General features: G+C 37.2%; 2 protein-coding genes and 2 long non-coding RNA genes across 4 annotated transcripts; 2 read left to right on the forward strand and 2 right to left on the reverse strand.

The window, feature by feature from the left end:
- Positions 1-1,069: 1,069 nt before the first annotated feature.
- LOC103519671 (dnaJ homolog subfamily C member 2) lies at positions 1,070-4,066 on the forward strand. Its single transcript, XM_017448281.2, is given in 5 exon segments — positions 1,070-1,715; positions 1,952-2,396; positions 2,516-2,783; positions 3,348-3,662; positions 3,770-4,066. Coding segments are annotated over 5 exon segments (1,758 nt in total). The 5' UTR covers positions 1,070-1,211; the 3' UTR covers positions 3,996-4,066.
- An 820-nt stretch (positions 4,067-4,886) lies between these two features.
- LOC113471720 lies at positions 4,887-5,429 on the reverse strand. The gene is made up of 2 exons (XR_003394310.1): positions 5,226-5,429; positions 4,887-5,047 (listed from the first exon to the last, which is right to left on the reverse strand). It is a non-coding gene; the product is annotated as an uncharacterized LOC113471720 (long non-coding RNA).
- A 395-nt stretch (positions 5,430-5,824) lies between these two features.
- LOC113471721 lies at positions 5,825-6,424 on the reverse strand. Its single transcript, XR_003394311.1, has 2 exons — positions 6,232-6,424; positions 5,825-6,027 (listed from the first exon to the last, which is right to left on the reverse strand). It is a non-coding gene; the product is annotated as an uncharacterized LOC113471721 (long non-coding RNA).
- Positions 6,425-8,023: 1,599 nt separating this feature from the next.
- Positions 8,024-15,606, forward strand: LOC103519672 (protein O-GlcNAcase-like; the record flags this gene model as incomplete). The annotated part of the gene is made up of 11 exons (XM_026831096.1): positions 8,024-8,200; positions 8,921-9,083; positions 11,196-11,336; positions 11,921-12,055; positions 12,608-12,740; positions 13,278-13,385; positions 13,422-13,458; positions 14,280-14,502; positions 14,996-15,128; positions 15,202-15,372; positions 15,438-15,606. Coding segments are annotated over 11 exons (1,590 nt in total), but the record flags the coding sequence as incomplete, so codon positions are not given.
- Between the last annotated feature and the right edge of the window lie 330 nt (positions 15,607-15,936).

Here is a 15,936-nt window from a genome sequence, read left to right on the forward strand (position 1 = left end):
AGTGTACAACTGGCCCATCTTCGATCTTCGGTACGTGTATTCGTGTAAACGCACCTTAAACTGCCAGATGCCGGTCACCGCCATCTTGATTTTTTTCTCTTTCGAGAAACGTTATAGTGTACAACTGGCCCATCTTTGATCTTCGGTACGTGTATTCGTGTAAACGCACCTTAAACTGCCAGATGCCGGTCACCGCCATCTTGATTTTTTTCTCTTTCGAGAAACATTTTTTGAGGTTATGTTTTTCTTTTGTACTTTCGTTTCCCCGAGCTGCGATGTTTGATGTTTTGTCCTGCTTTTGCTGTGCCAGTGAGCCAGTGTGATCTTTCCATCAAACTTTAGGGGTTTTAGTGATCATTTAAAAGTTTAGAAGTGTATTTCCATGTTCACAAAATGATTGTTGTCCTGCTTTTGCTGTGCCAGTGTGATCTTTCCATCAAACTTTAGGGGTTTTAGTGATCATTTAAAAGTTTAGAAGTGTATTTCCATGTTCACAAAATGATTGTCTGGAAAATTTGGCCGTACTCTTGTTCAACTCATTCTCACTCGGTGTAATCTTGTTTTATTCAGCTGTGCAAACACTGCAGTTGACTCCAACAGCCTTGAGTATTATAAACTTAGAGGTACATTTTCTCTTTATTCCGAACTTTTCCTTTTGAATTTGGTTGACTTGTCTTCCTTTCTGATGACAATGTTTGCATTTCTTCAGGCATGTAATCAGAGTAATCTAACAGTCATTTTACCAATAATTCAAACGTGTGGTGAAAAAATCGAAAATGATTTAGGTTTGGAAAATCGAGGCGAAAAAATGATTTGGAATAACATCCTTGGATTCATCGAAAATAAATGCTCACAAAGAACTCTAAATGAGCTTACAAAACGTAGAAGAAACCATCGAGAATCCAATGTGGTAAGCCCTGGCTTTGATATCATAGTTTTATAGTGTACAACTGGCCCATCTTCGATCTTCGGTACGTGTATTCGTGTAAACGGACCTTAAACTGCCAGATGCCGGTCACCGCCATCTTGATTTTTTTCTCTTTCGAGAAACATTTTTGAGGTTATGTTTTTCTTTTGTACTTTCGTTTCCCCGAGCTGCGATAGTGCGATGTTTTGTCCTGCTTTTGCTGTGCCAGTGTGATCTTTCCATCAAAATTTAGGGGTTTTAGTGATCATTTAAAAGTTTAGAAGTGTATTTCCATGTTCACAAAATGATTGTTCGTAAAATAGAGTGTGTTGGACCCTGGTTCCTCAAGTATTTCACTCAAGGCGACAAGTCCCACGACTCGGGTGAGAATGCAGATGATTCTACTCTTGAACCAGAACCAACATTCACTGTGGAAGTAGATTTGACGTATCTGAAAAGCTTAGACCCAAAAGAGTGGAAAGATCATGACCATTACAAAATCATCGGACTCCCAGAGAAACGCTGGCAAGCAACTGAAGCTGACATAAAGTATGCATACAGACAAATGGTTCTCAAACATCATCCAGACAAACGGAAAGCCCAGGGAGAAGTTGTTAACCGTGATGATGACTACTTCACATGTATCACTAAAGCGTACGAGATTCTAGGTGAGAAAACCAAGAGAAGAGCTTATGATTCTGTAGATCCTGAGTTTGATAATAGTATACCAAATAGCAATGAAAATTCGAAGAAAAACTTCTTCAAGGTATTTGCGCCAGTGTTTGAACGAAATGCTCGCTAATTCTAGGTGAGAAAACCAAGAGAAGAGCTTATGATTCTGTAGATCCTGAATTTGATAATAGTATACCAAATAGCAATGAAAATTCAAAGAAAAACTTCTTCAAGGTATTTGCGCCAGTGTTTGAACGAAATGCTCGCTGGTCGGAGAAGAAAACAATGCCTCCGCTAGGAGATATAAACTCATCAAGAGATGAAGTAGAACGATTTTATGATTGCTGGTACAATTTTGAATCTTGGCGAGAGTATTCATATAATGCTCGCTGGTCGGAGAAGAAAACAATGCCTCTGCTAGGAGATATAAACTCATCAAGAGATGAAGTAGAACGATTTTATGATTGCTGGTACAATTTTGAATCTTGGCGAGAGTATTCATATTTAGATGAAGAAGATAAAGACAAAGGACAAGACAGAGAAGAAAGGCGTTATATAGACAAGATTAATAAAGATAATCGTAAAAAACTGAAGAAAGAGGAAATGTCAAGAATCAGAAGTTTAGTTGATACTGCATATAATATTGATCCCAGGATAATCAAATTCAAGCAAGAAGATAAAGATGCCAAGCTAGCAGTTAAAAAAGCCAGACAAGATGCAATCAAAGCACAACAAGAGCTTATCCGTAAACAAGAAGAAGAGGCCAACAGAAAAGAGAGAGAAGCCAAAGAGAAACAAGAAGCAGAAGAAAAGGCTCGTCAAGAGGCACTGAAAGCAGAAAAAGAGACTTTGAAGAAAATTATGAAAAGAGAACGTAAAAATATCAGAGATATTTGTAAATCCAATAATTATTTCATTTCTAATGGGAAGCCAAAGAGAAACAAGAGGCAGAAGAAAAGGCTCGTCAAGAGGCACTGAAAGCCGAAAAAGAGACTTTGAAGAAAATTATGAAAAGAGAACGTAAAAATATCAGAGATATTTGTAAATCCAATAATTATTTCATTTCTAATGACAAAGATTTAGTGAAACATATGTCATCGGTTGAAAGTATTTGTGAACTTTACAGTGCAGAAGAACTCAGAACACTATTCAAAAAACTACAATCTAAAAATGCACAACAAGAATTTTGTATTGAAATTTCAAAGCTGAAACAAAATGAAAATGATAAATCCTCTGCTATCTCTACTCCTGTGAATAACACAAAATATACAAATGGTACCAACAGCAACAAAGAAAGTGTTGCAAATGGACATGATAATGACAAAGTTGATAACAATAATGATGAGTGGAGCTCTGATGAACTACAAATGTTAATCAAAGCAGTCAATGTGTTTCCAGCGGGAACAAAACGTACATATCTCATGCTTTCAAACATACAGATTTTGAAGCAAAGGAACTGGGACTCATCACTTTGTCATAAAATGGTGCAAAGTGACACGCACCCTGATGAAATCCAACCAAGTACAAACTGTGAAATACCACATGAACTTGAACAGATGGAGGTGGAAAATGAAGTTGAAAGTATCTGTGAACTTTACAGTGCAGAAGAACTCAGAACATTATTCAAAAAACTACAATCAAAAAATGCACAACAAGAATTTTGTATTGAAATATCAAAGCTGAAACAAAATGAAAATGATAAATCCTCTATCTCTACTCCTGTGAATAACACAAAATATACAAATGGTACCAACAGCAACAAAGAAAGTGTTGCAAATGGACATGTTAATGACAAAGTTGATAACAATAATGATGAGTGGAGCTCTGATGAACTACAAATGTTAATCAAAGCAGTCAATGTGTTTCCAGCGGGAACAAATCAAAGATGGGAAGTTGTTGCTAACTTTATCAATCAACATGTGGCTGATAGCCAGAAGTCTGCAAAACAAGTATTAGCTAAGGCAAAAGAGTTGCAGAAGAATGATTATTCTAAATCTACTCTTAAAGAAGAAGCCAATGCAAAGGCATTTGATAAATTTGAAAAAGAGAAGAAAAGTATCCATACAGTGGATGCTGTTGTTACATCAGAGAGATTCGATGATAAACCTTGGACAAAGTTTGAGCAAGAACTGCTGGAGCAAGGATTGAAAACATATCCTAGTAGTCTCATACAGTGGATGCTGTGGTTACATCAGAGAGATTTGATGATAAACCTTGGACAAAGTTTGAGCAAGAACTGCTGGAGCAAGGATTGAAAACATATCCTAGTAGTCTAGGGGCTGAGAGATGGGAGAAAATTGCATCTCACCTACCAAATAGAACAAAGAAAGATTGTATGAAACGTTATAAGGAATTAGTTGAACTTGTTAAATCTAAGAAGTCTGCTAATACTAGTTCTAAATCTCAAAACTCATAACATTACTTTTTTGTTCTGACTGTCTGGAACTCAATATATAAAATTCACTGTGCTCACATAGCTACATGACCTATTTGTAACCATTGTTAGAATAAAGTCAATATTTTTATGAAGGATTTTCAGTTGGTACATCATCAACATATTTTTAATCACCCGTTTACAATGGTTTTAATTTGAGACCCTCATGGAATCCATTGATCTGTAAATTACATTCTAATATAGGTACCTAGGCTCTCAATTTTCATAATGTATCCTTTTATATCAGGATTTACTTGAAGTAGCTCATCAAATTTATGTTTTAGATTTAGATAAGAATTATATAAAATCTAGAATTAAATTCTGACTGTTAGAATAAAGTCAATATTTTTATGAAGGATTTTCAGTTGGTACATCATCAACATATTTTTAATCACCCATTTACAATGGTTTTAATTTGAGACCCTTTTGGAATCCATTGATCTGTAAATTACATTCTAATATAGGTACCTAGGCTCTCGATTTTCATAATGTATCCTTTTATTTATATCAGGATTTACTTGAAGTAGCTCATCAAATTTATGTTTTAGATTTAGATAAGAATTATATAAAATCTAGAATTAAATTCTGATACCCTTATGGAATCCATTGATCTGTAAATTACATTCTAATATAGGTACCTAGGCTCTCGATTTTCATGATGTATCCTTTTATATCAGGATTTACTTGAAGTAGTTCATCAACTTTATGTTTTAGATTTAGATAAGAATTATATAAAATCTAGAATTAAATTCTGAATTCCTTCAAGTGTTTAAATATTTTAAACTCATGACTGCCATTAACTTATAAATAGTTAATTGTCGGAGTGTTTCTATTAGATAAGACACTGTACTTAGCATAAAGATTGAAGAAAATGCAATCCCAGATTTTCTTCCTTTTCTCCTATAGTTGTATCAGTTAATTTAGAACTTAATTTAAATTTAATAATAAATGTAATTTAGGTACTAGTAGTTCTGCAAAATGTAAACCTCACTAAAAAAAAAAAGATCCCTTGAGGCCCAAAAACTGAACATTACCTATTCCTTTCTAAAATTTATGAATTTTTTTATCAAAAGATTATTGTTCTAATAAAGCTATTGCAAAACATAGCGGTGGATAAGTTATTAATTTCAAAATTGACAAACTTTGCTCCTTGCAAATACTCAACATATATTGATATTACAATCAAAGACCCTTACCAGAACTGAACATTACCTATTCCTTTCTAACATTTATGAATTTTTTTATCAAAAGATTATTGTTCAAATAAAGCTATTGCAAAACATAGCGATGGATAAGTTATTAATTTCAAAATTGACAAACTTTGCTCCTTGCAAATACTCAACATATATTGATATTACAATCAAAGACCCTTACCACTCTTAGCAGGCATAATTTAAGGTATCATTACCTTATGAAATTATATCTGTTTTTGAAACTGAACATTACCTATTCCTTTCTAACATTTATGAATTTTTTTTTATCAAAAGATTATTGTTCAAATAAAGCTATTGCTAAACATAATGATGGATAAGTTATTAATTTCAAAATTGACAAACTTTGCTCTTTGCAAACACTCAACATAATTATATTGATATTACAATCAAAGACCCTTACCACTCTTAGCAGGCATAATTTAAGGTATCATTACCTTATGAAATTATATCTGTTTTTGAAGGTTCAAATCCCTTGAAAATAAGAAATGAATTTAGACATTTATTTTAGTAGGTATTTAATTTAATGTAAATTGTACTTGTAAATGTTTGAGAAGAGAGAGAAATAGTGTGATTAAATGAATTTAGACATTTATTTTAGTAGGTATTTAATTTAATGTAAATTGTACTTGTAAATGTTTGAGAAGAGAGAGAAATAGTGTGATGATAAAATTGAATAAGCAAGATTACTGGTAACAACAACTATTCAATTTCACTCTTTGGTTGTTCTTCTATTCTGCTTCAATGTCTTTGTCTTAATTTCTGGTCTGTCTTCAGGTCTGACTTTAAATAAAAAAAAATACCTGTTTTCTATTGACTTTTTATTAAGTTAATTTACAATTTTGCAAATCAATTTATGTATTTTAGTTTGCTAATGTTCTTTCATTTCCTTTTGTTTTTATTTTCGATGTAATTTTGTGAACATACAATATTTCCTCTTTTAATTCTTAAGATCTAACAAAATAAACTGAATGATTGATCCTGACTTTAAATTAAAAAAAAAATACCTCTTTTCTATTGACTTTTTATGAAGTTAATTTACAATTTTGCAAATCAATTTATGTATTTTAGTTTGCTAATGTTCTTTCATTTCCTCTTGTTTTTATTTTCGATGTAATTTTGTGAACATACAATATTTCCTCTTTTAATTCTTAAGATCTAACAAAATAAACTGAATGATTGATATTAAAATTATTGTTGAATAAATCGGCTTTTTAATTCTTTTCTTTTTCTAGTAATCCCTAGGTCTGCAGTCTCAAGTGGGCTTTGTTCAGTTCAATCTTCATGTTTTTATACTTTTTCTGGGTTTAGATTTATCCATATAGGCTCAGTCGATGAGTCTGAAAGCTCTTTTCTGCCTAACATGGGGTGTACTTGGAAAATTTGGTTTCACAGGGGTTTAACGTTAGTGTAGAACTAACTAAGTGGTCTTTGTTCAGTACAATCTTCATGTTTTTATACTTTTTCTGGGTTTAGATTTATCCATATAGGCTCAGTCGCTCAGTTGATGAGTCTGAAAGCTCTTTTCTGCCTAACATGGGGTGTACTTGGAAAATTTGGTTTCACAGGGGTTTAACGTTAGTGTAGAACTAACTCCCAAGGTTTATTGACGTGGGTGTTATCTTTCATGCGCCAATAAAAATTAAAAAGATTCTTCCTAAAATAAGTCGGGGTGAAAGGGTTTCAAAGCCAGATGGCAGAAAGCTCGATGTCTTTTTTTTTCGCATGGAGTGTGGACTTGAAGATCTCCGCAAACGAAAGAACCGTCCTGACATACGCCTTTCATAAAACGAAAATATACACACTTTAAAATGAAGAAGACTAAAAAATGGAGTTTCATCGCCGTTTTTATACCTCTCGTACATATTTTCTGAAGAAGCCACACACTTTAAAATGAAGAAGACTAAAAAATGGAGTTTCATCGCCGTTTTTATACCTCTCGTACATATTTTCTGAAGAAGCCAGGGGTATAATAACAATAGACTCCTGAGTGGAAGGTAACCACTAGGCGAGGTTAACGCCTTAGGCTTTCTTTACCACCTAACCCTTAGAGCTCCATTATTACTTATATTTATTATGTGGTCAAATCTTATATTATAAGAACAGGATCCATTCACTCATTCACAGTTCACACACTGATCGCTCTATCTCGAGAACCACAACACCTAGAAAGCTGAAATTTGGTAGGAATATTCCTTTTATGGTCTAGGTGTGCAATAAGAAAGGATTTTGCGAAAATCTAAACCGATCCTGAGATATGATCAATCTTATATTATAAGAACAAGATCCATTCACAGTTCACACACTGATCGCTCTATCTCGAGAACCACAACACCTAGAAAGCTGAAATTCGGTAGGAATATTCCTTTTATGGTCTAGGTGTGCAACAAGAAAGGATTTTGCGAAAATCTAAACCGATCCTGAGATAGGTATGATCAATTTTTCATCGCTAAAATCTCCATAAGAAATACACAGAAAGCAGAGTCTGCGGGAGAGAAAACTTTTCCTCGCTCGCCTAAATTTGAGTTTCGTTTATGTTTTTAGTTTGATAAAAATACAAGTTCGGCCATGCCTTTTCCACAAGCTTGGCCATGCCTCGGGATGAACTAGCGGGATTCCGGAGCGAAGCGACGGAATTCAGCTAGTAATATAATATGAGTGGGAATCTTCTTATATTACTGAAACGAAAGCTAGAACAGGTCGCACAGTTCGGGTGTCGTGGGTTCGCATTCCCATTTGACGAGATATTGAGAGTGAACTATTCTATTCTATTCTGTACTTTTCCATTCCATTCTATTCTATTCCTCAGGTTTAGACATCACCTATTCATCTGGCAAGGAAGTGGCCACACTGAAACGAAAGCTAGAACAGGTCGCACAGTTCGGGTGTCGTGGGTTCGCACTCCTGTTTGATGATATTGAGAGTGAAATGAGTGAAGCGGATAAGGAAGTGTTTCAGAGCTTTGCGCACGCCCAGGTAAGTGGGAGGAAGAGATTGTATAATTTTTCCATCCTTTTCAATGTTAAAGGTTAAATCTATGTTTGTACTTATTATGATGTAAATAAATGAGACCTGTTGACATAGTGGGCCTTTTTAGTCTTAGCCGACAGTATAAATAAGGTATATTTAATAAATGAATAAAAAATATTATTTGATTTTTTTTATATAGGTTTGACATAGGGAACTGCAGTCTGGCTGTGGGACTTAAAAGCTTAAAACCCGTCTGACTAGGGGACTTTAAACAGTTAGGATACCGACCTAAAATCCCCCCTGATAAAAATAAAAATAAATAAATAGCAAAGGGCATTCACTAGTCTGACTGGGGGACTTTAAACTGGGAGTAGACCAGCTTTTTCTAACTGGGGTACTTTAAACTGGGAGGACATCAGCCTGAAATTTCTCTTGCTGAAAAAATAGCAAAAGGCATTCACTTGTAAAATGTTTACAGCCAAAATCAAATGTCAGCCCAAAGTAATCACCCCAAACAGGGCTGATTGAGACACAAAATATTTCCCATTATGGTGCTGGGTCAACACGAGAACACCAGAAAGTATCCCGTAGAAATATTTGCAATCAAAAATATTTGCTATCAAAAATGAGTACAAATTTTTTGTCGATGGTGGGATTCGAACCCGGGACCTTCTGCATGGCAAGTAGATGAGTACAAATTTTTGTTTATCTTTTTTTTCCACTTAGGTATCCGTAACGAACGAAGTGTTTGAGCATCTAGGTCAGCCCAAGTTCATGCTATGTCCCACCCAATATTGTTCTACACGAGCTGTACCCAATGTGAAAAACTCAGAGTATCTGAATACACTGGGGTCTAAACTGGCCAAGGAAATTGACATCATGTGGACAGGTAAGTTAAGCCACATCGAGTATGGTTAATATCTGGAGGAGTGACTCAATATTGTTCCACACGAGCTGTACCCAATGTGAAAAACTCAGAGTATTTGAATACTCTGGGCTCTAAATTGGCCAAGGAAATTGACATCATGTGGACAGGTAAGTTAAGCCACATCGAGTATGGTTAATATCTGGAGGAGTGACTCAATATTGTTCCACACGAGCTGTACCCAATGTGAAAAACTCAGAGTATCTGAATACATTGGGCTCTAAATTGGCCAAGGAAATTGACATTATGTGGACAGGTAAGTAAATCCTTGACCTTTAAAGTTAAGCAACCTTGAGCTGGGTTGTTGTCTGGAGGAGTGACTCAATTCTGTTCCACGCGAGCTGTACCCAATGTGAAAAACTCAGAGTATCTAAACACACTTGGATCTAAACTGGCCAAGGAAATTGACATCATGTGGACAGGTAACTAAAGCAACGTTGAGCATGGTTGATATTTGGATGACTGTCTTGGACATCACATGGTGTTGCTGACTATTTGAGGCCGCATTCAGATTTTTTTCCATCAACTTCCGATCCGGTTTGTTAATGCAATTTCAGAAACATGAGATTTCATTGGGTTTTCGGGGACCTTTTTTTAGAAGTTAAAGTCCCTTTAATGATGAGCTATTTCTTTGAGTCATTTGGGCCTCGTATCATCTGTATGAGCCTTTCTAAGTCAGTTCTACAGTTTCTACACTTTACTGAACTAGTTTTACTAGTAGAACCTTTATCATCAAAGATCCTCTGCAATCTTATATTATAAGAACAGGATCCATTCACTCATTCACATTTCACACACTGATCGCTCTATCTCGAGAACCACAACACCTAGAAAGCTGAAATTTGGTAGGAATATTCCTTTTATGGTCTAGGTGTGCAATAAGAAAGGATTTTGCGAAAATCTAAACCGATCCTGAGATAGGTATGATCAATTTTTCATCGCTAAAATCTCCATAAGAAATACACAGAGTACAGAGACTGCGGGAGAGAAAACTTTTCCTCGCTCCCCTAATATTTGAGTTTCGTTTATGTTTTTAGTTTGACAACTATGCAGCTAATAGGGAGCGCGCAGCGCGACCGTATTTTTTATTATTTTCTACAAGTTCGGCCATGCCTTTTCTACAAGTTAGGCCATGCCTCGGGATGAACTAGCGGGATTCCGGAGCGAAGCGACGGAATTCAGCTAGTCTTATATTATAAAAACGAGATCCATTCATAGTTCACATTTCATAGTTCACACACTGATCGCTCTATCTCGAGAACCACAACACCTACAAAGCTGAAATTTGGTAGGAATATTCCTTTTATGGTCTAGATGTGCAATAAGAAAGGATTTTGCGAAAATCTAAACCGATCCTGAGATAGGTATGATCAATTTTTCATCGCTAAAATCTCCATAAGAAATACACAGAAAGCAGAGTCTGCGGGAGAGAAAACTTTTCCTCGCTCGCCTAATATTGAGTTTCGTTTATGTTTTTAGTTTGATAAAAATACAAGTTCGGCCATGCCTTTTCCACAAGCTTGGCCATGCCTCGGGATGAACTAGCGGGATTCCGGAGCGAAGCGACGGAATTCAGCTAGTATAATTTAGCTAGGTTTTCCTACGTTTAATATTTTCTCACGCTTTTAGTTTTCATTTCTATAAAACTCAGGGACGATATTAGATTTCAGGGGCGAAGCCAAGGGAGCGCGAAGCGCGACCTCATGCTCACCCCGCGAAGCTCCCGGGAGCGCGCAGCGCGATCGTTAACAAGGGACCTCAAAGCGCGACCCCATGCACACCCCGCGAAGCCCCCGGAAGTGCGCAGCGCGACCGTAAACAAGGGAGCGCAAAGCGCGACCCCATGCACAACCCCGTGAAGCTCCGGGAGCGCGCAGCGCGACCGCAACTCCGCGTAGCGAACACGCGGGCACCAAGTGCGAGTTTTATCTATACGCGTATTTCGGGTGTTACCCCATTCTCAAGATGAACTATGTAGAAAAATTACGTTATAGTCAATCTCAGGCATTAGAAAGCAACAACAACACCAACAATAACTTTACTAACAAGAAAATATTGTTCTGTTTCGCTTCACAGGACCCAAAGTAATCTCTCGTCTCCTCACCGTAGAAAACATAGAAGATATTACAGAAGTTCTGAGGAGGCCCCCAATCATATGGGATAACATACACGCTAATGATTATGACCAGAAGAGAATATTTCTAGGACCTTATCAAGGTGAGTTTTTCTAGACTAATCTAGACCATAGTTTATGTCTTCTTTGGGTATCCAACAGGTCTTGGTCTATTAAATGACAAGTTCAAAGGCTTTCTTGAAGTATGAAGAAGATCCAAGGACCCTATAATCTAGGATAACTAATTTGAAAATCTCAGTCTTCTACCTCTGTGGTGTAAAGATCAATACGCTCACCTGGTAAAGAGGAGGGCGTAGGTTCAATCCCAGCCAAGGAATGAAATTTTATCCTCAATATAATTCGAGAATTTGACCACAATAATAATAGTAGTAGCGTATTAGTCTGGCTGGGGGCTGTAAACAGGCAGGGCCTGAAATTTCCCTTTGCTAAAGAAATAGCAAAGGTTGAGTACGAAGGGCTTCCATTCGTAAAATTTGTAACCAAAACCAAATATCAGCCCAAAGCAATCACCCTAGGGCTGATTGAGAGACTGTCAAGAAATGCCGACCCTGTTAACATCTTAGCATAATGGGACATCTTGTTATAAGCTGATTACATATAATCAAAGCACTACCTTATATGTACATATTTCACCACATCACAATCTTGTCTTTTGATTTTTTTCCAGGAAGATCCCCGGATATTATACCGAAAATTCGCGGCGTTCTGACCAATCCCAACTGTGAATACGGCGCCAATTTTATAGCTATCCATACTTTGGCACAGTGGAGTAAATGTAGCGCTGATATCAAACCAGAACTCAGTAAGTTTCAAGCGATGTATCCATACTTTGTAAGTAAGTTTTAAGATTTTTTTATGCTCTCAGTTTCGTGAGAACAGCAGTCTGGCTGGGAAACTTTAAACAGGGAGTAGAACCAGCCTAGTTAGCTTGGAGGGTAGCGCGTCTGCCTTGTAAGCGCTAGGTCGCGGGTTCGATTCCCGCCCGGGGCGGATTTTATCCTGAACGGATAAGTTTCGGTCTCGGAACGGCTGGCTTTCTCCTATCCTGTCTTCCTTCTCTCTTCGATTTCGGGACGATAAGACCTTAGCAGTTACAGTTCCCTCTATCAAACCTATTAAAATAATAATAATGAGATTTTTTCTTGGAGAGGATTGTTCGAGGGAACTGTAACAACGGAGGTCTTATCGTCCCGGAATCGACGAGAGAACTTCCCCATACTCTCTTATTACCTCTCTCTTGTCTTGTGGGTAAAGTGAATTTATCTATTTTTTATGTCACATTCTTCTTCTTTTTCTTTCTTTCACTTCTACATTTTAATTCAGTTTTCCCAATTACTTTTCCTTTTATTTCCAGACGAATCAATATCGGCCGACATCAAGCTAGAGACAGAGTCTGAGGATGGCACTATATCCGAGGACTATGCAAGTACTCTGCCACCTAGCATGTATCATCCTAGACGAGCCCTGCGCAATGCTATAGTAGACTGGTAAGTTGTTGTAATGCTATAGTTTATATTGCAATGACTGGTAAGTGACTAGTGACTACTGAGTCTACCAATAAAGCATAAGAGTTGACCCCCCGTTGATATGGGTCTATATTTGTAATTTAGACAGTTATTCGATTCCCCCCCCCCCCCTTTTTTTTTTTTTTTTTTTTTTTGTATCTACCAAAGTATGGGACTTGGAGCTCTATTTATATGGGCTCCTATTTGGCCATTCGACCATTTTTTTTTTCTCCTTTTTTTCAAAGCCCGAAAGTCACATGTACATGCTCTGACACACTCAGTTCTTCGAGGATGAAACCTTGCCCTTGTATCAATTTCAATTTTGAAGAAAACTATTTACTGATAACGTGATGTGATGAACTTTAGTTGTCATTTTTTTAGCTCCTTAATGTAATAGATTGTCGTGGATGTTTCAGACCGTGTGATGTCGTGGTGATGTTCAGGGCTGTGATGTTCAGACATTTCTTGAGTTATTAATTTATTATTATGAAATACCCCTTCTTGCTTTCTCTTTCACAGGCTCCCCGAATTTCAAAAGCCCAAGGCCTCCTACGGGCCCATTGTGAAGCCCCCAGGTGGGCCTGCACCCCATCCTGCCCCCGTACCTGTCACCCTGATACCCGTCCTGTTAACACCTGTATGATTCTGACCCGCAACCACTAGCACAGTGACACGACTAGTTCCACTTTCTACAGCACATGTGAGTACTACTTACTCTGCTTATAAAGAAATAGAAACAATAGAATAGAATAGAATATACCTTGTTTATCCTGCTCGAATGAGACTAAAAAGTCCCTTTACCCCAGCAGTCTAAACAAGGTCTCGTGTATTTTATGGGTTTAACATGGTACAATACATAATTATTACAGTAGACCGTGCTTAATTATAAAAAAATAGAGAAAATTATATTTATATTTATAATTTTCTCCATACTTCTCAATGTTAAACCTATGTATGTACTTATGTTTGATGTAAATAAATGAGGCCTGTTTAAACTGTTGGCATAATGGGACTTTTTAGTCTTAGCCGACAGTATAAAATTTATAAGGTATATTAAATTTATTTAATAAGGTAAATAAATAAGTAAATAAAGATAGCACAAGTCCTCACGATGGTTGAATGCGGTTCAGGACGAGCCAATTAAACATGGTTGGAGACCATCATCCCCGGTTTATGGCAGATACAAAAAGACATGTTTTCTTAATCCTGCCATTACCATTCGGCGAAAGCTAAAACCGCTACAACAACAACAACAACACCACCACCACCACCATGTTTCTTCATGTTTTGACTGCTTGATATTTCAGCTAAATAAAGGAACGCCTTAGAATATTTTGTACCCCTTGTTCTTACTGAATCTTGTTCCTACTGAAAAATAAATAAATAAATAAAGCACTGTTAATACTAATGTAATAATACTAATGTATTGCAGAGCAATCTAGAGTATGGTTGAGGGGCTTTGTTCATCGACCTGTCCAGTAGGATAGAACGATAATGGTTATGTATCTTCTCTTCTTGTAGAGTAATGGCACAACGGACAGTTCCATGTTGACCGCGACACCCACGCCATCTACCGGCCTGATTATGAACTCCCTCATCTCCGAGAACAAAGTACTGAGCGAACCCATGGATTGTAATTCTTGCACAGGGACCGCGACCCCATTAGACACCTCCCCGGGGAGCAAAACTGATGAGGTACCCATGCAGGTGGAGGACAGCGAAGCAACGCCCTCTAGTGACAAGTAAGTGAAATTAACAGATTAACACACATGAAAGTCTATCAGGGTTTAAAATACGCGACCTAGAAAACCTGGAAAAGTCGTGGAATCTGAAAGTCGGCCCCAAAAGTCATGGAAAATCGTGAAATTTTAAAGAAAACCTGGAAAAGTCGTGGAATTTGCTACACGGTCAAAAAATTAAAAATATTTCAAATTAAATATCAAGTGTTTCCGAAAAACGCATGCTACTTTCATTTGCTGCTTTGTATGCCACTTTAAACCTATTCCATTGTGTACTTGTCCTACTAAAGTACTATTTATACCAATACTAATATTTGTTGTATTTTATTTAACATTTAACCCAAGAACCGAAAATTCGAGAGTGGGGGTAAAAATCTCGTAGTGGGGATAATCAGCTGACCAGGTGGCCTGCTTGCCGGAAATGTGTGATAAATATTCTATTCTACTACATATATCAATTAATCACATTGATTATTCTATTCTATTCCAGGCTAGTAGGCGCATTCCTAACCCTCTCCCCAGAGCTGTGTATGGTGTGTGAGGATAATGACGGCATAGCCGGCTATGCATTGGCGGCACGGGACGCCAAAACTTTCCATTCTCGCCTCCAGGTGGCCTGTTTGCCGGAAATGTGTGATAAATATTCTATTCTACTACATATATCAATATCAATTAATCACATTGATTATTCTATTCTATTCCAGGCTAGTAGGCGCATTCCTAACCCTCTCCCCAGAGCTTTGTATGGTGTGTGAGGATAATGACGGCATAGCCGGCTATGCGTTGGCGGCACGGGACGCCAAAACTTTCCATTCTCGCCTCCAGGTGGCCTGCTTTCCATTCTCGCCTCCAGGTGGCCTGCTTGCCGGAAATGTGTGATAAATATTCTATTCTACTACATATATCAATTAATAACATTGATTATTCTATTCTACTCCAGGCTAGTAGGCGCATTCCTAACCCTCTCCCCAGAGCTGTGCATGGTGTGTGAGGATAATGACGGCATAGCCGGCTATGCGTTGGCGGCACGGGACGCCAAAACTTTCCATTCTCGCCTCCAGGTGGCCTACTTGCCGGAAATGTGTGATAAATACCCGACCTGTGAATAACACAAAATATACAAATGGTACCAACAGCAACAAAGAAAGTGTTGCAAATGGACATGTTAATGACAAATTTGATAACAATAATGATGAGTGGAGCTCTGATGAACTACAAATGTTAATCAAAGCAGTCAATGTGTTTCCAGCAGGAACAAATCAAAGATGGGAAGTTGTTGCTAACTTTATCAATCAACATGTGGCTGATAGCCAGAAGTCTGCAAAACAAGTATTAGCTAAGGCAAAAGAGTTGCAGAAGAATGATTATTCTAAATCTACTCTTAAAGAAGAAGCCAATGCAAAGGCATTTGATAAATTTGAAAAAGAGAAGAAAAGTAT

This window comes from Diaphorina citri, unplaced genomic scaffold, assembly GCF_000475195.1.
Source record: "Diaphorina citri unplaced genomic scaffold, Diaci psyllid genome assembly version 1.1 scaffold2876, whole genome shotgun sequence".
Taxonomy (NCBI): Eukaryota; Metazoa; Arthropoda; class Insecta; order Hemiptera; family Psyllidae; genus Diaphorina; species Diaphorina citri.